The sequence below is a fragment of the Alosa pseudoharengus genome, unplaced genomic scaffold (genome assembly GCF_046254945.1).
Source record: "Alosa pseudoharengus isolate Yale_2024_CS ecotype anadromous, Long Island Sound unplaced genomic scaffold, YU_APseudo_1.1 YU_APseudo_1.1_scf_3, whole genome shotgun sequence".
In the NCBI taxonomy this organism is placed as follows: Eukaryota; Metazoa; Chordata; class Actinopteri; order Clupeiformes; family Clupeidae; genus Alosa; species Alosa pseudoharengus.
This window is the reverse complement of record NW_027468718.1, coordinates 10,339,602-10,364,620: the sequence shown is the minus strand read 5'-3', so window position 1 is coordinate 10,364,620 and position 25,019 is coordinate 10,339,602. Positions and strand designations below refer to the sequence as shown.

General features: G+C 41.3%; 1 protein-coding gene across 3 annotated transcripts; it reads right to left on the bottom strand.

Moving 5' to 3' along the window:
- Nucleotides 1-17: 17 nt before the first annotated feature.
- Nucleotides 18-25,019, bottom strand: carf (calcium responsive transcription factor). 3 transcript variants are annotated; one of them, XM_076263145.1, is made up of 15 exons: nucleotides 24,968-25,019; nucleotides 23,329-23,462; nucleotides 22,901-23,143; nucleotides 21,616-21,733; nucleotides 20,749-20,860; nucleotides 20,403-20,481; nucleotides 19,964-20,153; nucleotides 18,220-18,337; nucleotides 17,413-17,556; nucleotides 16,389-16,652; nucleotides 13,779-13,938; nucleotides 12,542-12,605; nucleotides 12,121-12,233; nucleotides 10,475-10,823; nucleotides 18-1,963 (listed from the first exon to the last, which is right to left on the bottom strand). In XM_076263145.1, exons 2-15 carry the CDS (start codon nucleotides 23,449-23,451, stop codon nucleotides 1,878-1,880), a joined length of 2,163 nt encoding a protein of 720 aa, XP_076119260.1. In that variant the 5' UTR covers nucleotides 23,452-23,462; nucleotides 24,968-25,019; the 3' UTR covers nucleotides 18-1,877. The 3 variants fall into 3 exon arrangements, with proteins under 3 accessions (XP_076119260.1, XP_076119262.1, XP_076119261.1); XM_076263147.1 differs by having other exon boundaries at nucleotides 22,967-23,143; XM_076263146.1 differs by having other exon boundaries at nucleotides 24,963-24,996.

The following is a 25,019-nucleotide window of genomic DNA, read 5'->3' as shown; positions in this document are numbered from 1 at the left end:
TTTATTTTATTTTTTTTATTAATTTGTGTTTTTTTGTAATCTTACAAGCCATGTTAGACTGTTTCAGTAATAACTATAAATAAAGGTACATTGGTGGATTCCATATGTACACAAAACAGCTGATCTACAAAGCATCATCATCATCATCATCATCAGTTCATTCAGTCATATCCAAACCTCATTGAAATGATTAAATAAAAAAGGACATATTCCCTTCAGCCATCCATCTCTCATCTCATCCATTCATCCTTTCATTCATTCATATTGTAGTTTAAGACCAGAGTGATGCATACTGTGTCAGGAAAATACTGTAACCAGCTTGCAGTAAGGGTTGGGGCTAAACAGAGTTAACAGAAGGGAGTGTTAAGCTCACACAAGTGCATTATGGGTAACCACAATGGCAAAGAGTGACACATAAACATGGCCACTTAGAAACTTGTCATCTTTGGAAAAGATCTGGCTGGATCAGGGCTTCACACATGTATGTGAGTGTGAGTATGCAGAGAGCTCTTCCAAATGCTCCATACTGATTCCCATGCCCTAATACCAAGCCAGCACATGATCCAACTCTACCACGTCTCAGGGTTACCCACAATGCACTGGTGTGAGTTTTATATCATACTAAGAGTCCTCCATTCCCACACACCGTTGTAAAGCTCTCTCTCTCACTCTCTCTCTCTCTCCCTCCCTCCCTCCCTCCTTGCAGTAGGACAACTCTATCACACCGGCTGCTTCTCTGAAACCTGCCATTAGCTGCCTGTCGCTGCAGTGGCTTCTTAATCATCGTCCATCCTAAAGCTAATGCTTATAATTCACTCTGACCTCTGGTCTATTGCTACAGAAGCTTCCCAGCCCAATGCTAATGCTAACTCATTGTTCTTGGCGTGGCGTAGAGTTCCAGTTAATCTGTCTAATTCTCTTTACAATTCTGAAACTCTCGCTACATCTCTACACAGCAAAAGCTGTGTTCGAAATCCTCACTATTTCGCTACATAGTGCTCTATATAGTAAACAACTACTCAGAGATAGTTATTCACCTGTCTATACAACAGTAGCTCCAACTCTTCCTGTTGACCTTTGGCCTCTGTAGAGTAGCCGGATTCTCTGCCACAAGGCACTCCAGTGACATGATCAACAGTAGAAGCTATTGGTCCGCTCTACACAACAGTGGCTACTCTACCTGTTGACCTTTGGCCTTTGTAGATTCGGACTCTCGTCTGCCACAAGTCACTCCAGTGACCCTCTGGATGGCTAACAGTAGAAGCTATCAGCTCTCTCTACTCTCTCTGCAGTGCGATGGCGGTGTTCGTCTGACCTTGACCTTGACACCACTGGATGCGTTCTCACCACGTTGCACATGGCACAGCGCTCCTGTCCCAGATGGGGCTGCTGAGACTCAAAGGGCCAGTATGGGACGAGGAACTGGTCCTTAGGGGCTGGCATAGGAGGTGGTTTTCTATGAAAACCTTTGGCTGCAACAAAGATCTCTACCAACGGAATACACGATGAAACCTGTGGACAAACTCAGCGTACTGACTCTCAATGAGAAGTCAGAAATGTGTTCAAACTGGCCATCTAGAAATGTTTGAGAAATGTCTGTATCACACACACACACACACACACCACAGGTCCTGAAACCAGTCACATGGTCTGTCACTTATGGGCATTGAAACACAGAAAGCCACATACACCCATACACATACCCATGCATACACACACACACACACACAGGTCCACAAAGGGAATATCATTCAGTTTTTCCCTGACAGAGTGAGAGTAAAGTTTTGCATTTAACAGAGTGGGCTAAAGTCAGTGTGTCTGTGTTAGTGAGTGTTTGTGCAGAAGTGTGTGTGTGTGTGTGTGTGTGTGTGTGTGTGTCAGTCCACCATAGGCTCGTCTGAGTTGATGATGCTATCTTCGGTCTCTTCTTTCACCTGAACTGCGTCCTCTGGTGGTGTCAATGCTGAAAGAAAAAGCACACACACATTCTCAATTACATTTGATTCAATAATAATAACAATAATAATAATAATAATAATAATAAATATAGCTGCAAGCAGCAATGTGGGGGCCAAGCAGTTGAGCAGGAGTTGCACTGGCAACCCAATGTTGCTACATTATACACACACCCAATTAACCCCCCCCTGTCCCACACACACACATATACACAGATAAACTTCTTCCCCCACACACCCCAATAACCCCCCACACATATGCATACCTCAAACATCACCAAATTTATTGTGCGTAGTCAGGTTGTAGTCACAAGTCCACATACCAAGTTTGGTGTCGATACAAGAAAGTGTTGATAATTGTAGCACCCCTAGTGGTCAAAGCTCACTAAATATATTGTGCCTCTTCAGGATGTGTTCCCGAGTCCATGTACCAAGTTTGGTGTCGATACGATAAAGTTTTTCTAATTATAGCGCCCCTAGTGGTCAAAGGTCACTAAATGTATTGTCCTTATTCAGGATGTGGTCCCGAGTCCAGGTACCAAGTTTGGTGTCGATACGAGAAAGTGTTGCAAATTATAGCACCCCTAGTGGTCAAACGTTGCTAAAATTATTGTATGTCCTCAGGATGTGGTCCCGAGTCAATGAGCCAAGTTTGGTTTCAATACGTGAAAGCATTGCTGAAATATGAGCCCAATTCCTGTGATTATAGCGCCACATAGTGGTCAAAATTTACCACATTTCTTGAGTGTCCTCCTGATTGGGTCCTGAGCCCATATACCTAGTTTGGTTTTGATACGTGAAAGCATTGCTGAGATATCACTTCACTTCCTGTTTGGCGGCTTCGCCGCCAAACTTGATTGGTCATCACAGGCAACCGGTTTGGAATATGTCTCCAAAAAGCAATGCGTTTATGAGTCATGGTGTGACGATCATCTGCGTCAAGTTTCGTGAAAAACGGACAAACTTTATGACCTTTGATGCCTTTTAAGTGTTTTTGATGAAATCCAATATGGCGGTCGGATCAATTAAGTTGACATCAGATGTTGGCATGTGTCGGCCTAAGGACCTCTCAAGGTATTAACAGATATCACTAATATGCTTTAATTCCAAACACATGACCCGTTACAGGCTAAAACGTAATTTTGCTAATTATAGCGCCACCTATAGGTCAAAAGTCATCAAATTTATTGAGCCTCCTCCTAATTGGGTACTGAGACCCTGTACTGAGTTTGGTGTTGATACGCGAAAGCCTTGCTGAGATTACTTCACTTCCTGTTTGGCGGCTTCGCCGCCAAACTTGATTGGTCACCACGGGCGACGGGTTTTGAATATGGCTCCAAAAAGCAATGCATTTATGAGTCATGGTCTGAAGATCATCTGCGTCAAGTTTCGTGAAAATCGGACAAACTTTGCCAACTTTGATGCCTTTTAGGTGTTTTTGACTAAATCCAATATGGCAGCCTGATCAATTACGTTTACCTCATAAATTGACATCTGCGTTGAGTTCGGTCTCATCCAAGGATTCCAAATATACCTTAATGTTCAAAATGTGGTGTACCGTTCAAACGTTATGTGCATAGATGTAATAAAAAATTTGAAATGTTGGTGGCGCTAGAGCACTCAAAATGCAGACTTGAAACTTTGATAAATTAAAGATATGACTGAACCGAATCAATGTGCCGAATATCCCAACTTTTTACTGTATGGTTTAATGGCAAATTAGCGTTTCGTTATAATAATAATAATAAATATAACCGCAAGCGGTGATTTACGGGGTCCGAGCAAAACGAACATGAGGTAGCATAGCTTTTTATTTTTACATATGCTTTGATTGTTTGGGCACAATTGTTCAAAAGAAATGTGATTGGATTTCGGTTATCGGATTTCAATTACTGGATTTCGGCTATCGGATTGGATCAAATCTTGAAAATGGGTTGTTCAAAAGGAAACAAGGATCCTGAAATTGGATTAAATAACATAATCTATTCTTGGTTATGATCTGGATAAAACCTTTGTGTTGTTCAAAACTTTTGAGTTAGATTGGAATAAATTTGATCCATAAAATTAGGATTACCCTGTGCTGTAATGTTATAGTGTGCTAACCTCCACAACCCAACAGTATTCTAACAATACTTGATTCTACAGGACTATATATTTGTTGTGGATAAGATGAAGGGTTTGATAATGGAAGGCAGTGTTTCCCACAGAATTGAATTGTATTTGTGGTGGTGGGTTCTGTGTCGGTGTCAATAAGATAAACAGCCTATAATTATACAGTTATACTTGCCTTTCACTACAAGTCCATATTGACAAGTAGCTGTAATGCTGTAATGTTATAGTGTGCTAACCTCCACAACTCAACAGCATTCTATTCTAGTATGCTAACCTCCACAACCCAACAGTATTTGAACACTAATGCTTCAGAGATTTATGGGATTTGAACTCTCAACCTAAGGATGACCAGTACAAGGCATTATCCCACTAAGCCACTGTCAATCCTAGATCTTTGCCAGTCACATTCACATGGTGAAAATGTGTATTGGTAAACACACAAGAAAAACTCCAAGTATACATTTGACAATAAAATGAAGGGCTTTCCTGAAAGAGAACACCTGAAAATGTTTGGAAATTCTGGGGCAATTAGACATTTGTAGAGAAGAAGAGTAATGGATAAAATATAAATACGATAGACTTGATGATGAAGGAAAAATAGTAAACAAAGAAGTTCCCCTATATGCCATAGAGTGTGTCGGCATTCTGATTCTTGGCAACTAATGAGTGTGAATGTCAATTGCCTGATGTCATTCAGGTGCTGTTCAATGGTGTGAATCTTCAATAACCAATAGCATGTGCATCTTGAGCCAAAGCTCTTGCAGGATTCAAACTCTCAACCTAACAAACACCAGCACTAGGCATTATCCCTCTGAGCCACTGACAATCCGACATATTACGCAGTCACATTCACATTGTGAAAATGTGTGTTGGTAAACACACAAGAAAAACTCCAAGTATACATTTGACAATAAAATGAAGGGCTTTCCTGAAAAAGTACACCTGAAAACCTTTGGATATTCTGGGGCAATTAGACATTTATAGAGAAGAACAGTAATGGATGAAATATAAATATGATAGACTTAATGATGAAGGAAAAATAGTAAACAAAGAAGTTCCCCTATATGTCATAGAGTGTGTCGGCATTCTGATTCTTGGCAACTAATGAGTGTGAATGTTAATTGCCTGATGTCATTCAGGTGTTGTTCAATGGTGTGAATCTACAATAACCAATAGCATGTGCATCTTGAACCTAAAGCTCTAGCAGGATTTGAACTCTCAACCTAACAAAAACCAGCACTAGGCATTATCCCTCTGAGCCACTGACAATCCGACATATTAGGCAGTCACATTCACATTGTGAAAATGTGTGTTGGTAAACACACAAGAAAAACTCCAAGTATACATTTGACAATAAAATGAAGGGCTTTCCTGAAAAAGTACACCTGAAAACTTTTGGATATTCTGGGGCAATTAGACATTTATAGAGAAGAACAGTAATGGATGAAATATAAATATGATAGACTTAGTGATGAAGGAAAAATAGTAAACAAAGAAGTTCCCCTATATGTCATAGAGTGTGTCGGCATTCTGATTCTTGGCAACTAATGAGTGTGAATGTTAATTGCCTGATGTCATTCAGGTGCTGTTCAATGGTGTGAATCTTCAATAACCAATAGCATGTGCATCTTGAGCCTAAAGCTCTAGCAGGATTCGAACTCTCAACCTAACAAACACCAGCACTAGGCATTATCCCACTCAGCCACTGACAATCATACACATTGAGCAGTCACATTCACATGGTGAAAATGTGTATTGGTAAACACACAAGAAAAACTCCAAGTATACATTTGACAATAAAATGAAGGGCTTTCCTGAAAAAGTACACCTGAAAACTTTTGGATATTCTGGGGCAATTAGACATTTATAGAGAAGAACAGTAATGGATGAAATATAAATATGATAGACTTAGTGATGAAGGAAAAATAGTAAACAAAGAAGTTCCCCTATATGTCATAGAGTGTGTCGGCATTCTGATTCTTGGCAACTAATGAGTGTGAATGTTAATTGCCTGATGTCATTCAGGTGCTGTTCAATGGTGTAAATCTTCAATAACCAATAGCATGTGCATCTTGAGCCTAAAGCTCTAGCAGGATTCGAACTCTCAACCTAACAAACACCAGCACTAGGCATTATCCCACTCAGCCACTGACAATCATACACATTGAGCAGTCACATTCACATGGTGAAAATGTGTGTTGGTAAACACACAAGAAAAACTCCAAGCATACATTTGACAATAAAACGAAGGGCTTTCCTGAAAGAGTACACCTGAAATCTTTTTGAAATTCTGGGGCAATTAGACATTTGTAGAGAAGAACACTAATGGATGAAATATAAATATGATAGACTTAATGATGAAGGAAAAATAGTAAACAAAGAAGTTCCCCTAAATGTCAGAGTGTCTCAGCATTCTGATTCTTGGCAACTGATGAGTGTGAATGTTGATTGGTTGATGTTATTCAGGTGCTGTTCAATGGTGTGAATCTTAAATGACCAATAGCATGTGCAGCTTGATCCTAAAGTTCTAACGGGGATTCGAACTCTCAACCTAACAAACACCAGCACTAGGCATTATCCCACTCAGCCACTGACAATCATACACATTGAGCAGTCACATTCACATGGTGAAAATGTGTGTTGGTAAACATACAAGAAAAACTCCAAGTATACATTTGACAATAAAATGAAGGGCTTTCCTGAAAAAGTACACCTGAAAACTTTTGGATATTCTGGGGCAATTAGACATTTATAGAGAAGAACAGTAATGGATGAAATATAAATATGATAGACTTAATGATGAAGGAAAAATAGTAAACAAAGAAGTTCTTTTGGATATTCTGGGGCAATTAGACATTTATAGAGAAGAACAGTAATGGATGAAATATAAATATGATAGACTTAGTGATGAAGGAAAAATAGTAAACAAAGAAGTTCCCCTATATGTCATAGAGTGTGTCGGCATTCTGATTCTTGGCAACTATTGAGTGTGAATGTTAATTGCCTGATGTCATTCAGGTGCTGTTCAATGGTGTGAATCTTCAATAACCAATAGCATGTGCATCTTGAGCCTAAAGCTCTAGCAGGATTCGAACTCTCAACCTAACAAACACCAGCACTAGGCATTATCCCACTCAGCCACTGACAATCATACACATTGAGCAGTCACATTCACATGGTGAAAATGTGTGTTGGTAAACACACAAGAAAAACTCCAAGCATACATTTGACAATAAAACGAAGGGCTTTCCTGAAAGAGTACACCTGAAATCTTTTTGAAATTCTGGGGCAATTAGACATTTGTAGAGAAGAACACTAATGGATGAAATATAAATATGATAGACTTAATGATGAAGGAAAAATAGTAAACAAAGAAGTTCCCCTAAATGTCAGAGTGTCTCAGCATTCTGATTCTTGGCAACTGATGAGTGTGAATGTTGATTGGTTGATGTCATTCAGGTGCTGTTCAATGGTGTGAATCTTCAATAACCAATAGCATGTGCATCTTGAGCCTAAAGCTCTAGCAGGATTTGAACTCTCAACCTAACAAACACCAGCACTAGGCATTATCCCACTCAGCCACTGACAATCATACACATTGAGCAGTCACATTCACATGGTGAAAATGTGTGTTGGTAAACACACAAGAAAAACTCCAAGCATACATTTGACAATAAAACGAAGGGCTTTCCTGAAAGAGTACACCTGAAATCTTTTTGAAATTCTGGGGCAATTAGACATTTGTAGAGAAGAACACTAATGGATGAAATATAAATATGATAGACTTAATGATGAAGGAAAAATAGTAAACAAAGAAGTTCCCCTAAATGTCAGAGTGTCTCAGCATTCTGATTCTTGGCAACTAATGAGTGTGAATGTTAATTTCCTGATGTCATTCAGGTGCTGTTCAATGGTGTGAATCTTCAATAACCAATAGCATGTGCATCTTGAGCCTAAAGCTCTAGCAGGATTCGAACTCTCAACCTAACAAACACCAGCACTAGGCATTATCCCACTCAGCCACTGACAATCATACACATTGAGCAGTCACATTCACATGGTGAAAATGTGTGTTGGTAAACACACAAGAAAAACTCCAAGCATACATTTGACAATAAAACGAAGGGCTTTCCTGAAAGAGTACACCTGAAATCTTTTTGAAATTCTGGGGCAATTAGACATTTGTAGAGAAGAACACTAATGGATGAAATATAAATATGATAGACTTAATGATGAAGGAAAAATAGTAAACAAAGAAGTTCCCCTAAATGTCAGAGTGTCTCAGCATTCTGATTCTTGGCAACTGATGAGTGTGAATGTTGATTGGTTGATGTCATTCAGGTGCTGTTCAATGGTGTGAATCTTAAATGACCAATAGCATGTGCAGCTTGATCCTAAAGTTCTAACGGGGATTCGAACTCTCAACCTAACAAACACCAGCACTAGGCATTATCCCACTCAGCCACTGACAATCTTACACATTGAGCAGTCACATTCAAATGGTGAAAATGTGTGTTGGCAAACACACAACATCAAGAAAATTCCTAGCATACATTTGACAATAGAATTAAGGGCTTTATAAAAAAGAGTACATATCTGAAAATGTGCACTGTTAATGGTATCCACCTAATGATGGTTGTATGGTTGTTATCCAAGAAAAAAAAATTACTCATATAGGAATATAGGTGATATAGGAGAAATGGGCTGAGTGGTCGAACTTTATTGGCCTATATCTCTGAAATGGAACAACGTATCCAAATTCTTTTGATAACTTTTGTGAGGCTTTGTCTAAACATTGTCTGTGAGAATTTTGGTGAAGATTTGATAATTTTTGAAGCCTGTGAAACTTTTTATGATGTTTGGCTTTTCTCTGAAATTGTGGCAAAAGTAAACATTTTTAGAGCATAAGACGAGGGTGAAAAAGATGCATCTGAATGTAGAGATTAATATGATGAAAGAATTTTGAGTCTAGGTGAATCTGGTAAGGAGAAATAAGCGTTTTTGACAAGAGCGCCACCTTTGGGTGCAGTACCCCAAATTTGGGTTATGGGTAGTGGGGGGTACTGGTAACAATACTTGAAAATGTCAAGTTTCTAGGACTTATGGTTTATAGGAATATAGGTGATCTAGGAAAAAAGGCCTTAGTGGTCTAACTTTATTGGCCTATATCTTTGAAATGGAACAAAATATCAAAATTCTGAGCGATAACTTTTGTGAGGCTTGGTCTAAACATTGTCTGTGAGAATTTTGGTGAAGATTTGATTATTTTTGAAGAGTGTGAAACTTTTTATAATGTTTGGCTTTTCCATGAAATTGTGTCAAAAGTAAACATTTTTAGACCATAAGACCAGGGCCAAAAAGATGCATTTGAGTTTAGAGATTAATATTATGAAAGAATTTTGAGTCTAGGTCAATCTGGTAAGGAGAAATTAGCATAATTAACTTTTTTTTCCAATAGCGCCACCTTTGGGTGCAGTACCCCAAATTTTGGGTTATGGGCAGAGGGGGGTACTGGTAACCATACCTGAAAATTTGAAGAGTTTTGGAGTTACGGTTTAGGCTGCAGTATGACTTTTACAGAATTTTGGCCAAAAAATGAACGGTACAGAAACAATAGGGTTCCTGCAGCTACGCTGCTCGGACCCCTAATAATAAGAATACGTAGAATCACTATGGGTTGCCGCGCAGCTTCGCTGCTTGGCCCCCAATAAAATGTATTTATATAGCACGTTTAAAGCACACCATTCAAATGGTTTTTAACATGCTAAGTAGTTTTTCCATTCAAAAGGTTTTCAAGGACAATTCCAGCGCAAAATTAACCTAGGGGTTAATAACATGTGTACCGAGTTCGTCTGTTCTCTGGGATATGTTTTCATGCTAATCGAACTTGACCAGTTTTACCACAAACCGCTAATTAGCTTATAACATTAGTCTTCAGGGCACACGTAAAGTAAAAAGAAATCGCTATTTCTATACCACTAACAAGGCTCAAAATAGCACCACACTTCCACGGTAGCCCTACATGTAAACCGAAGCATTGAGAACTTTGTAAGTGTACAGACAGTTTATTAAAAAGATAGTTTAGAAACCGTACAGTTCACATATACAGGCTGGCGCCATCTTGGGAAAACAGTCACGTGACAATTCAGCTCACGTTGCACGACGTTGGACTGGAGCAACGTGTCTCAGCAAAGAGATTAGACAGACTACAATACATACAAAATTCCGCTGCAAGAGTTCTCACCCTATAACATGTCATATCCATCCTCCAACAACTACACTGGTCCCTGTGCAATTCAAAATGATCAAACATCCCTACATTTCAGTGGTTCTGACCTATTTAATCATGTGATGTTTGACATCCTAGCTGTCCAGTCAGTCCAACCCCCACCCCCCTCCTTTCTCACCTAGGGTGGCAGGGTCCACTATCTGCACTGGGATAGTCTGTCCGTCCTCCAGCAGTATCTGATGCATGGCTCCCCCCTCTCTGGTGAGGCCACCCAGGGCAGTCACACTGACCAGCTGCCCCATGCCCAGCAGTGCTGCTGGGGGCTCCGCTATACCACCTACTTCCACCAGGGTGGCGCTAGAGGGCAGGAAGGACGTGGGGCCCATCAGCAGCTGTGGCTGAGGGGCCAGAGAGGGGCTGCTGGGCTCTAGGAGGTCAGGGACAGCAGTGGAAGTTGAGGAGGAGGAAGAGGAGTGCTGAGGAAGAGCGCCATCTGCTGGGTTGGAGGCGGGTTGCAGCTGGATACCCTGTGGATGTGGATAAGGGTGAGGGAAAGGGAGAGGTCAGCAGACGTGTAAAATAAGTGTGTGTGTGTGTGTGTGTGTGTGTGTGTGTGTGTGTGTGTGTGTGTGTGCGTGCGAAAGAGAGAGAGATTGTGTGTGTGTGTGTGTGTGTGTGTGTGTGTGTGTGTGTGTGTGTGTGTGTGTGTCAATCTACCTGATGGTTATTGCAAACTTATTGTAATTTTGTGGGATATAGCGACACACGTAGACACCAGGCCAAGTGCAAAAAATCAATAGTCCAGTTGTCAATTTCACTACAGCAAACTGCACGTTCAGTGCAGGGGTGCTCTTGATATCTATTTCTGATATTGCTGTGAGCACTATAGGACCATTAAGTCATACAGTAGGTCATAGGTCAGAGGTCTTGGAAAAATTGTAAATCAAATATATCTGTTTTTCATATCACTCCGCAACTACTGGAACTTCATTCAAAAGTAAAAAGCAGATGGTTGATCAGCTGTGTTCTAAAGAATGCGAACTATTTGTTTCTCAGCAAAAGCCACGATGAACGGTAAAAAATAGCCTAGGCTATGTAGGCTAAAGAGTCACATCTTGGGGAGTTGATTGTTTTGTTTTGGCAAGTAGCCGTGTAATAAGCGGGATAATGTAATAGAACGTATAGATAATGTATATAAGTCCCTTCAGGGCGGAACAAGACCCCGACATGGCGGTTCGCCCTGTCGGGACTTATTTTCCCAATAATGACTGGCGCTCTATAACATTATCCCTTACTTAGTCCACAAGCATGAACCTTATGTTCTGTTTATAATTATGCTTGCCAGACAAGCTGAGTCGCACAACTTGCAGTTGTGCAAATCAACCGCAGAGGAATGGAAAGAAATTCATGTCAGCTGTCTCGAAATATACAGTCTGACCTAAAGGTCAAGATATGTAAACGTAATGATGTCTTAGGCCATTCAAGAATGAAAAATGGTGCTTTAGGCCATGTTAACTGTCACAAACTGTCACACTCTATTTGTGTAACCAGAACATATAAAAGGAAGCTTACATGCAGAACATGTCAGAGTCTCGGTACAGAACATTTTTTTTGTATCATTCTCTCTCTTTGCAAAGAAACGTAATACAATTGTTTGTTCTTTGGGATCACTGGCTCCTGTCTTTTTTGCGTCAAAAGTGTACTAAAATATCCAACAGGAGGTCAGAGGTGAGGATGGTGTGGTGGGTCAGAGGTCAGAGGTGAGGCTAGTCAGAGGTAAGGCTGGTGTGGTAGGTCAGAGGTGAGGCTGGTATGGTGGGGCACCTGGAGCTGGGCGAAGATCTTGGGCTGCAGGGAGCTGAGGGAGCTGAAGAGCTGCACAGCCTCAGGGGAGAGAGTGTCACTGCCCTCCAGCACCGCACACTTCTGAGGAGTCACTGTGTGGGACACACACACACACACACACACACACACACACACACACACACACACACACACACACACACAGAAACATGCATGCACACGCACATACATGCATGTACACACACACGCATGTACACACACAAACAAGCACACATACATCCATGTACACACACACACACACACACACACACACAAAGCCAATACAGACATGTTACACTCATGCTTTGTGGAGAAGCTTGTTCTCTATTATGGATAGCATCTCCTAGCACACAAGAAAAGGCAGGTCATTAGGCCAAAGGTCATATGGTTGCATATAGGTTACCTTCCATAGACGCAGGGGTCAGGGTGAGGGTCACGGTTTCCGTCAGGAGGTCATCCCCTGCCCACTGAGGGCGCAAGGAAAGAACACACAAAACACACCATCAGCTGAGGGTTCTGCAGAGCAAGCCAAGAACACAGAACCCACAGACTGCACTAAGCATTCCAGAGAGAAACAACAGAACATTCTATCCATTATCAGATTATTCAGAACAACAAGCAATAATATCCGTGGGGTCCGTGGCGTTATGCCAAGTGCAAACTGGACCGGATTTTTTTAATTTAAGTGAGCAGACAGAAGTACAGACACACACAGACACAGACACACACAAACACCACACACACACACTAGGGGTGTAACGGTACACAAAAATAACGGTTCGGTGTAAACCGAACAGTTTGGTTCATTTTCGGTGCAGTAAACTTATAGGTACTGCTAACCTAAAATTCACTGACAATATTGCTGATGCGCAACGGGAATAGTATTTTGAAAAGGTGTCAAATGTTTTTTGATGTTAATTGACTAAACTGACACATATGGTATGCCACTTAATATATTTGTGTGGGGACTTGGAATTTGAAATAAGGTCCACAAGCAAAAAAGCCTATTGTTAATTACTGTTAGAGACTGCATTTGGTACATTCGGTACAGATCTGTATTGAACCTAACGTCCTGTACCTTATTGGTTCGGTATGAATGTGTGTACCTTTCAGGGTTGTACACAATTCGAATTGCAATTCTGCTTCCTGTTTGCTACCTCAATTGAAATGCAAGTGAAATTCAAGAATTGAATTGGAATTTAAGAGCCAGTTTCAATTCAATTCTGGAATTTTGCACAAGCCTGGTACCTTTACACCCCTAACACACACACACACACACACACACACACACACACACACACACACAAACACAAACAAACCCGCACACAGACACACACACGTGCATGTGCACACACAAACAAGCACACATACATGCATGTACACATAGGCACACACACATAGGCACATACACACACACACACACACACACACACACACACACACACACACACACACACAAAGACACAGACAAATAAAGGATCACAATACCCTCTGTTCCTAACAGGGGCGAAGGTGACAAGTATTACTGATACCATGCTCTACGAATCTGAGCAACTGCACTCTATTACTAACTGCTGAGGCCACTTTAATACTGTAACACATTCCACTACAGCGCAGAGTGCGTTTGTTTGACCTCTGACCTGTGGGTCGGCGGGGGGCGCGGGGCAGCCCAGCTGCTGCTGCAGGGCTTTCTGGGCTTCGTGGATGTGGTTCTTGATGTCGTTGACCGTGGGGAAGTAGCACAGGTTGTGCCTCTCCGGAACCTTCTCTGCCTTGAACATCTCACGCTCGACAAACTTCCTGCGAGGGAGGGAGAGAGAGACAGAGAGCCCCTGAGCACCTTTGATGAACTTGTGGCCTTGGCTACTAATAGACCAGTGGTTCTCAAAGTGTGGGGCGGGCCCCATTAGTGGGGAATAGAGACATGTCAGATGGGGTGCGATGAACAAGATTTTTTTTTTAATAATGCCTTTCTTTTTTTTTAAGGGTCATAGATTCAAAACAATAGTCACACACAAGCATAGGAGTCATAATCAGACAGACATATGAATTAAAATAGCATCTGATCCAGCGGACCAAGACAGGAAATGCAACGTGGAACCCTTTTTTTTTTTTTTTACCATTTTGCCGAGTTGATGGGGTCAGGTGGGGCTTGAAAATTACCCACCTTCAAAGTAGGATAGACGATGCACCTGTCAAACCTCTGACCTGGAGCATCCCCATTACCATATTTAGTTATTTGCTCGTTTGATAAGGACAGTGCTCAATAATCAGTAAACAACAGTATATAAGCCACAGCAAGCTGTATGGGGTAAATTTCATCTGTAGTCCCTGGCCAGTTTTTAAAAACCTAGAATAGAGAGATTAGCTATCATATGAGATTGATTACAGCTACAACTGAAACATACTGGTACCCAGACCAGTGCGATGTGTACCCATCAAACAGACAATGGATATCATACAATGCAATACACATAGAGCAAGGCAGAGTCTTTAATTTCTCAGAAATTCTAATCTGATTACACCTGATTACATATTATGATCACATTTGGTTTGCTTTGAGCCAGGTCTTAAGGTTGTGTTTAACCCTTAGAACCCTAAGCTGTTTTTAGGGCATTTTCACTACCTTTATTCATAAGGATTTATTCTGGTCATTGTAAGTGCCACACACATATATTATATATTGTTTTTTTCAGGAGAGTTTAGGCTATTCAGATCTGCCATCATTTCATGTATTAATACTAGCATTGATTTTATTTTGATTTTTAAAGAATTAAAATATAAAAAGTGTATTATAAAAATTCTTATATTTCGACATGTATCTCACCACTGCAAGCTCACAGCTCTACATGCATTTCATGTGTGTGTAGGGCAGACTGTCCTGAATCGGGCAATATAATTGCCATGTTGGAGGGATACTCTGGGGCTGAGCAATTTACAGAAATATTTGCTGTGTGATTTACGGAAATAAATGCCATTTTTTATTTAGTGATGAAAAATGACCTTTCTGCGCTCCATATCTGTGACTCGAACTGATCTGACCTGACTTGACCCGAGGTTGCGTGTTAGCCTGCGTGCCTGTGTGTATGCAGTCATAATAATTCTCAACTCTTTACTGCATTGCCATGAACAAAGTAAAGGCAAAAAAGGTGTTTATTTGTTGAACAAATTGGGATGCAATGTGAGCCTTGAATTGGATGCCATGCAGGAATTTGCTAGGATCTCAAAACCGGAATATGAACATGCTTTGCCATAGAGAAACACATGATAGCATTGGATTATAAACATGCTTTGCCACAAGAACAGACAAAATTGTGGGGTAAGTCCAGCTATATGAAGTTATTATTTTGCTGTCACTTCGTCTGTTTTCTCCTCTTTCATCTGACATGCGTGGCATATCTATGCGATCACGGGTCCGCGAGTAATTCAAACGAGAGTAATGAGTGTGCAGCGTTGGTTTGTGTACATGACGTTATTATTTTGCAGTCACTTCGTCTGGTTTTATAAGCCAGAAGGATCGATAAACATGGTACCAATGGATAGCCCTGTGCCCCCTCTTTTCATCTGATATGCTTGCCATATCGATGCGATCACGGGTTCGCGAGTAATTCAAACTAGAGTAATGTGTGTGCAGGTGAGCGCAGAGAAGTATAGACTGTAAATATGATGCAATTTGATTTAATTTCATGATTTTTTTTAATTTTCATACTTGATCGTACAGACAAGTGTGTAGTCTCGTTGGAAAGCCCCACTTCTGCTCTGTCGTGCAATAAAGGTTTCATCTCGCTGCGATGAACCGTTCCGGAGCAATGTAACAGAGAAGAAAGGGTGTGTTTTTTGACGCACTTTGCGTCAATCGGGTTCTAAGGGTTAAAAGCTGGATAGCAATTACTTTCTCTTAATCCATTTACTCCTAAAATGCCTGCTAAAAACGCCTATAGAATCCTATGGCATTCTAGACTAAATAACCTTATTTCCTGTGGGTTTTCTGAAAACATACGAAAAATTGTCAACGTCTACCAAAATGTAATATCTAAGCCTCTGTAGCACCTAGAAACATGAAATAAAAAGCATGCTGCGCTCAGGCGGGAGATAGAATGTTGCGTCATGCAGCATCCAGCGCGAATGGGTTAAGTCAGAGGGTAACAGGGCTCTAAAGTCAGAGGGTAACAGGGCTCTTAAATCTGAGGGTAACAGGGCTCTGAAGTCAGAGGGTAACAGGGCTCTAAAGTCAGAGGCTCACATCTCACCTTAGCTGTTTGCGGACTGTGTACACCTGGCTGTGTCCCTGTGACACCAGCTGCTTGATCTTTTCAGCCACTAGGGGGTGCAAGCGAGAGGGCATGCAGCTGTCATCGTCCAGAGAGCCGTCATCCTCTTCTTCCTCCTCCTCCTCCGGCCCTAGTAGCCCCTCCCCATCGTCCTCTGATAGGGGCAGAGGCACAGGGGGGAGGGGCGGAGCCTCCATATCGTGGTACAGGTGAGCTTTCTGGGTAGGTAGCTGGAGATAGTACCTGTGCAGGTGGGGAGAAAGGATATTAAATACATATTAAATACCACCTGAAGTCAGATACGTTTTCCTACAAATTAACACTAGTACATTTTACCAAATTGAATATGATATTAAAAGAAAAAACTTCATTCTCACAGCTATGGGAAAAATAACCCTTTGGGGCAATGTACTGTACTGTATGTCATTTGAAGGAGTTAGCAAGAAATACTTGATTAGAGTAGCTTTAAATCCAATAACTGGCTAACATGACTGCTTATCACTAACGTTCAATATTGTTGTGGCCATCATAATATTAATAATAACATCACAATATTTTCACACAGAACGTATCTCATTCTCAGAATCAGGCAAAATGTTAAGGTATGAAGAATAGTAAGTGAATAAGAATATTCACTACTGGTCTATATTCAGACTACTGGTGAGATACTTATGCATGATGATTACTTTTAGAGACCATGTCTTTACAAATGTTGGCATTTCTGGGTTGCTCTCCATGGAAGAATTAATAGCTATGCCTTTTAGAATCCATTTTCAATGCCTTTTAGCGCTACAACGGTACCCAATTAGTCATAGAGTTACATAGTATACATAGTGTAATATCGATCGTCCCAAGTGTGCATTGGCAATGTCAGAGACTTCACTGTCCATTATATAAGTTGGGGTCACATCAGACTGAGTCTGAGCCCATTATTTTATGGTAAAAGAGCTGCATTGTGGCAGCATCAGTGCAATAGGAACTGTTATAATCAGTGATTGCTTACCTTATGACTCCTCCGATGTCCCTTAGACTCTTCTTCAGGTTGAAGAAAGCCTTCTCCTGCTCCTGACGAACCACCTTCTTGTCCACCTTAGGGTCTGTCGGCACGCGGTACTCCGGAAACTTCCGCACCTTCTTAATGTAGATCCTGAAAGACCAGGAAGATGTCAGTGTGACGGCAAAGCTGCCTACTAGAAGTTTCAATTAATTAAAGATACCCTAACAAAGGTGCCCTAATAATAACAATGCTGCTATGATGTCGTTTGAACGGTCAAAAAGAGTATTTAAGTGAGAATGTATAGAGTGTAGGTTTTTTGTATATTTTTGTTCAATGACTAAAACATTTGAACACTGTTGGGGCTGATTTCAACCTTGAGAATCTACAAAACAGCAGAGCATATTAAGAGAATATTATTAAGTTCAGCATAGATCTGACCAATACTATGGAGGTTCCGCTTAGATCTGACCACTACTATGGAGGTTCTGCATAGATCTGACCACTACTATCTGACCAATACTATGGAGGTTCCGCATAGATCTGACCACTACTATGGAGGTTCCGCATAGATCTGACTACTACTATGGAGGTTCTGTATAGATCTGACCACTACTATGGAGGCTTCAAAAATGCTTTCATGCTTTAACTTGGTCTTCACTTTTTTATGACTTAAGGATATGAAAGTATGCTGTCCAAACATTTTGCAGCCATTTTGGTTCACACAGCAGGGAGACAATAATGGCCTGTGTGTGTGTGTGTGTGTGTGTGTGTGTGCGTGCGTGCGTGCGTGTGTATATATGTGTGTGTGTGTACCTGGCAGGACAGGTGGCTTTGTAGTTTGCACTCTGACTCTCAAGCTCTGAACTCTTCTTTGGCTGGAGGCCTTTCCGCCGTGGACCAAACTGGCATTCCATGACAATCGCCCGGCTCCCTAGATACAAACACACACACACACACACACACACACACAGGTCATGCCATGGATTTTTGTGAATTTTGATACTGAAGATAGGTGAAGGTCTGTGGCTAAAGCTGAAGTTGTTGTTTTTTCGGAACCGAAAGTTGTCTTGCCTACTAAGTGAGACCACTAGTGCTATGTTGTGCATAAAGCGGGTTCAAATGGGACAGATAGAAGCAAACGTGCCCGGCGGACTTTTTTCTTTCAAGTTTCTTTTTGAGTTCTTAGTTGTTTGTTCGAATCGGGAGGATAATTCGCAAGGTGGATTTAAGCCTACCAAATTGAAATCAAAGCATCAATTCCACTCTCACATAAGTATAGCCTACACACGCACTTCAAACAAGCAAACGCAGCGCATACCGGTCATAATTATTCAACCTGACAGAGCAGATTGCCTGCAATTTTTGCGGAGACATGACAAAAATATTTAAGACTAGGGGTGGGCGATATGGACAAAAAATAATATCTCGATATTTTTTGTGATTTTGACGATAACGATAATTAGTCGATATCCTTTAAAAAAAATGTTTTGTTAAAGTCTGAGTTACTTTACCGCTAATTATTTATGAATAGCATCATTACAATAATAACCAATAACCTAACCTGTGACTTTTTAACCAAATCAACCAATGCATTGTCACTCTATGACACATTTCCAATGCTGCCCCCACTTGGGTGTGTGGCAATGACATGGTCTAGCCAGCTACATTAGAGAAGATGAATAGGCCTAACAGTTTCCCAAGAGAAAGTCTGAGGCTGAAGTTCCTTTCAAACCTTTACATAGGATTCACTGTAAAACTAAGCAGACCAACAGAGTAGGCTACATATCAGTTATTTCCTATGTTTTGTTTAAGAGCACTAGCCTTCCAAGAGGCTAGCATTCCAAGTTACAGACTAGAAACTAATGCGTTAGCTTATGGCTAATGTATATGAGAAATCCCATAGAGATGCTAACGTTAGCATAATCGGTAAACGTAGATATTTACAGCGAAATTCAGTCCATTTACAAAAGAGTTACTTGAGAATAGTTCTTTGTTTACAACTGACTATTAAAATACTCAAAGGCTAATGTTTTCTCTCCATATAATACCGTGTAGGAAAAAACGTGACTGTCTCATCAATGCTACTTGAACAGATACTTGAAAAATGTAGCCGCATAAAATCCCAAGTAGGCTCGCTGCACAAAATAAACATTAGGCGTGCGTTGTGCGTGTGGTGTTGTAGGTGTGCGACGTTGTGACCCACTAATGATCACGTGACACTTGCTCTGCTGCAGCCAGGGGCTTCTCCCGCATACACCTCCAGGGAATGTATGAGTCTTCAATGCGTGATTTCAAGTGTTTTTTCCCCATAAGTAATTTAAATACTCGATAATGTCAAATTGCACATCGTTAAAACAACAATCACGATATTATCGCAGACGATATATATCGCCCACCCCTATTTAAGACCCATCCAATCGGAATTTAAGACAATGTATTATTGTACTATAAGGCCATATATTTCACATGCTATTGACCCTCCTGTGGGTCTGAAATAATAAATAAAGATTTGGATAACAAGAGCAGTGATAGTCTGACTGACGGGAGGCGCTCTAACCTGCGTTGACGAATGGGATGCCGTCGTAGGGGACGTACTGGGACTTCCACATGAGGCGCGTGGCAGCCTTGGCGGGGGAGGGCGACTGGCGTGTGCCAAACACCGCCTGCGTCTGCTGCTTGTGCAGGAGAAGCACTGCCTCCAACTCCGCCTCCGTGCTGCAGTAACCGCGGTAGGAGTCGCCAATCTTCTGCTCCAGAACAGGAAGGAAGGGAGGAGGACAGGAAGTACCCAATTAGAACAGAGTTTCCCTACAACATGTTTGCACTGTGTACTTGCATTGTAATGAAGACATTGAGAATGAATAAACACACAGATACATACATAATAAAGTAGAGAGTGCTTTGTGTCATAGAGTCATTTAGATACTCAGGTAACTGTGTGTGTGTCTGTGTGTGTGTGTGTGTGTGTGTGTGTGTGTGTGTGTGTGTGTTCTGACCTCACAGCTGCGTAGCCTCAGGGCCCAGCTAGGTGCATTACGAGGGAGGGGCTTCAATGGAGTCACAAAGGCATCCGCACTAGAAGACGTGGTGTACATAAGACGTTTACAGACACACACACACACACACTTGTACATATGCACACATACAATTCATACATTCATAATTCGTTCAATGCAAATATTTACATGTACGTGTACTCTGCACAATGACAATAAAGTTGAATCTAATCTAACGTAATATTTCATTAAAATATGTATCAATATGTAGGCCTATACTGCACTTACAAACTACAATGTGAATCACAATGTGAATCCAGCAAGGCTGGTGTTCAGCAGGACTTACCTTTTGGAGTTGGGGTCGGTCTCAGTCGTAGCATTGCCTGCAATGCCACTGATGGCTGTAAGGGTGACCGTCTGGAGTGGCTCCTGACTGAAGGATTTCTGACCACCTGATCCTGGGGAACCAGGAAGGAAGTAAGTAAGTAAGTAAGTAGATAGATAGATAGATAGATAGATAGATAGATAGATAGATAGATAGATAGATAGATAGATACTTTATTGATCCCCAAGGGGAAATTCAAGGTCTCAGTAGCATACTGACATCACACACAACATGCACTAACAGCAGAAATGGTAAATATAAGTATAAACATATAACTAAACTCCACTGTACAATAGAGACAGTAGAATATAAGAAAAACTAACAAAACTAAATACTAAATATACTATATAAATGAAATAAAAAAAATCCACAGTGTGCTTGAGGGTGATCATGCATGAGACGCTTGCAGTGACAGGGCCGGGACTGGCCTGTAGTTCTGTGTGCATGGTGAGGTGCTCAAGAGAGTGAGCATTTCCACCAGCTTGAAAAGGAACCAAGGATGTGTCACCAACAGGAGTGTTGCATGCATAAACAAGAGTTTATGATACGCATAAACGGGAGGATGATATGACAGTTGTCCCGTTAAAACAGCTGTATAAAATGCTGGTGAATGTCTGCAGTGTAGAGCTAGTTGACTAGTTTTGTTTACTCATGGCAACAGTTGTGAGCGTGAAAACGGGGTGCAAATGTCTAGGGAGTAACTAGTGTCGGAAAGGGCCAAAGTGTGCTCCTTGGCTAAATGTCCCATTATGAGGATGTGACTGAGGTAAGGGCTGAGGAAGTGATGTGAGAGGACATTATGATGCAGTAAGAGGGTGTGGTTTATACCGGTTGTCTCAGCAATGTCCAACAGCTGGCCATGAGGAATCAGCACTTGAGATGCTGTAAGTTGATTGGATGGGATCATGTACACCTGTCCATTCTGTGACTGTCCTGTCACAATGACCTACTCAACAAAAACACATACACACACACGCACACACACACACACATAAATAAAAATGGTTTATGTTTATTAAAATTATCATATATTGGTGCATTAATATTAAGTCATACAATTTATATATTGTCTGTTCCACATTGAAACTGTTAATCTAAAACCATCTACAGCATGCAACCATCAACACTAGGCTCCAAAACTGAGATAATGTAGCTCATCCTATGCCAAGTGAAACTCACTGAACTATGCTTTCACAGACTGACCACAATCTGTCTAATCACATCTCGTCAGCATACTGACATGTCTTCACATGCCTGTTGTCTCAGTTATGAATCTCTACCCCTCAATGTCTCTATCCATTCACACTGCCGGTTCTGTTCCGCTCTTCCAGAGATGTTCACTAGGGCCTGACTAGCAAGTTTCTTCCAATGTCAAAAGCATGGACAAAGCATGTACAGTCAGTGAAGCTACGAAATGGTAAAATCTTACTATACCTGGCCTATTGTCTGTTCACCACACACACTCTTTGGTTTCAAAAAGCATGCACCGTGCAGAGTGGTATGGTTCCAATAAGGTGGACCAATTTTGGCTCAATTTCTTCAGAACATGGGTGTGTGCATGTTGTTCATGTTTTCTGCAATCATAGACCCCCATACCGCGTACCTCTATCTCTGTCTACATGGCATCAGACTACTTGTCTCTACATGGGCCCAGACTGCAATATCTCCCTCTTTTTCATCGTAAAGCGTTCCGCACATAGGAGCCGCCATGACTGCAGCACACTCAGCTTTTGACATTCGATTACATTAGACCCCATTGTTTTCAATACAACCCTGAACACCAGCATGAAACTTGGCAGCCGCCGCCATGACGATTACGGTTCAGTTCTATTTTTGTCTGCGCTGCTCAATAAAATCCACTGTTTATCCAATGCTTGTAAGTTGAAAAAAATTAGCGCTAATGTGCGTCGCAAGCGGCAACGCAACTCATGTCGGTGGCTATCTGCAGAGTGTTCAAGAAAACGTCAGCTGCAAACATGTTGCTGCAGCGGGTGCCAGTAATCATATCAGACAAAGTAGACAAAACAGACAAAAATAAACAAGATATAAATGTATGTCACTGCAGATAACACTTTCTCTGACCATCCCAACTCAGGGTTGTGGCATCTCTCACCATGCGTTCACACTGCAGATAACACTTTCTCTGACCATCCCAACTCAGGGTTGTGGCATCTCTCACCATGCGTTCACACTGCAGCGCCTGCCCATTCTGGTCCAGGATGATGAACTCCTCCAGCTGGTTCGGCCCTGTGACTGTGGGAGGAGCTTGGATGGCTGGGGCAGATTTCCCAGTGTACGGATTGGTCAAAGGCTGCTCTTGAAGTTCTTCCTTTGCTTGATCATCCTTGTCAATGTCCTGAGAGTAAAATGACACAGGTTATGTGCATGCAAAAACTGACAGCTGTGTGTATTACATGGTAGACATGGTATTGATAGCCACCTTGGGTATAAGAAAGTGTTGTATAATGCCCAAGAGCTTAAACAGAGTTTTTTTATGCTGGCTATATCCATCATCTTAAGCTAAAAGTAAAAAAAGTAGACCTCAGCCACCAGCCCATCTGTGTGTGTTTGATCCTGGTCACTGGTCTCTGGAGTAGAGGATTCTGGGAGATAGAGTTCTTTCAAGTTTGAAGCTGCCTCCTCACTCTGTACTTCTTCCTCCATTTTTCAATGGCCTACCACACAATAGTATGCCAGTTACTCAACATGTTTTTACACTTCGTGAGAAATATTGATCAAGTTATGATTAAATACTCAATAAGAGATGAGGTTTATCATCAAAACACGTGATAGATAGTCAATAAAATAAGATTTCTGAGTTAACCACACCAAATTAATATCTACTTTTACACTTACAAAACAGTCACATTACTGTACTAGTGTAGAAGTGATGTTCGGTTGTTGATTAGCCATTTTAGCATTCAAAAATGGTTTATTTTGGATGCAATCAATGGTGCTCTAGTCAAGGTGTTCTGTCTAATAATGCCAACTCATAATAAAGTCATAAAGGATTGTTAGGGGCATATTATGATGCATGGTGCATATAGTGACAGCACAGCAGAATGTGCAGAGGTATGTTTCATAGTTCAGTTGTGTAACTTGAAACAAATATTCCGCATCTTCTGCACTACACAGAATAGAATATAGAATAACACACAATACTTGCAGTGATATACATAACACACTGCTTTACTAAATCTTATCAGGTAAGTGTTGTGTTTCTCTGTGTTAAGCATTTAAACTTCAATGTGTTTCATGTTTTGTGGTTTACTGTTCAGATGGACCATGTCTGAGCTGAGACCTCAATAAAGTTTAGGCTACTTGATTAACGTTACTTGATCTGGAGGGTGGGGGTAGGGAGTCCAGCGTCAACAATAATAATGGCATAAGTGGCGGACACCTTGCTGACTACCAGATCAGTAATTTATTAGGACTTTGAGCCAAATGGAAATGTCAAGTAACTGTGACTTTGTGAACATTTGCTTAGATGCTAGGTAGCTTGCACAGCTACCGCTGAGTTCCTGAGTTCCTATACGGCTTCACTGAGGGTCACGCACTGAAACACTAGCAGACTTTACCCAACAAGATGCAATTTCAGTTTATGGGAAATTGTAATATTACATTTCACGTTACATCCGTCTACATGTGTATGGTCAACATGGCATGCAAAGCTAACAGGTAACTGCTACGATATTCTGCATCTGCAGTTAGCGCGCTAGTACCGCCATCGAGAAGCTAACTTGGCTAGTCGACTTGACTACACTGACAGTAGGATTCTTTTGTTAACGTTACAGGGGAAGCTGTCCGTAGATGAGTAGCAAACGTAAAAGATACATAATCGCATGTATTTCTACAGACCAGAATCCAAAAATACAGCTAGCTTGGTACATTAGCCTGCTTGTGCAAAGACCTAAAATCGCACCAATTCAACCACCTTGTATGTTATCGGTCGAGTAACGTAAGCACACAATCGTTGAAACGCCATGTTGAGCTGTATGTCAACGCTAGCGCTCCGGCTACGACTGAAAAAATAATGTATGAGAAAATGTGGCCTCAGAGAAGCGAGTGACCCTATTTAGCCTATCTCTCCATCAACAGTGTGTAGCCTGTGTCCCACATGGGTTGTGAGTGTCGAAATAAACAGAGGAAGCACTGAAAATTCAAAACGAGTCTACTCAACCTCGTCTTCATCCGGATTTTCAGGTCGTCCCAGCTGCCACAGTAACGCGAAG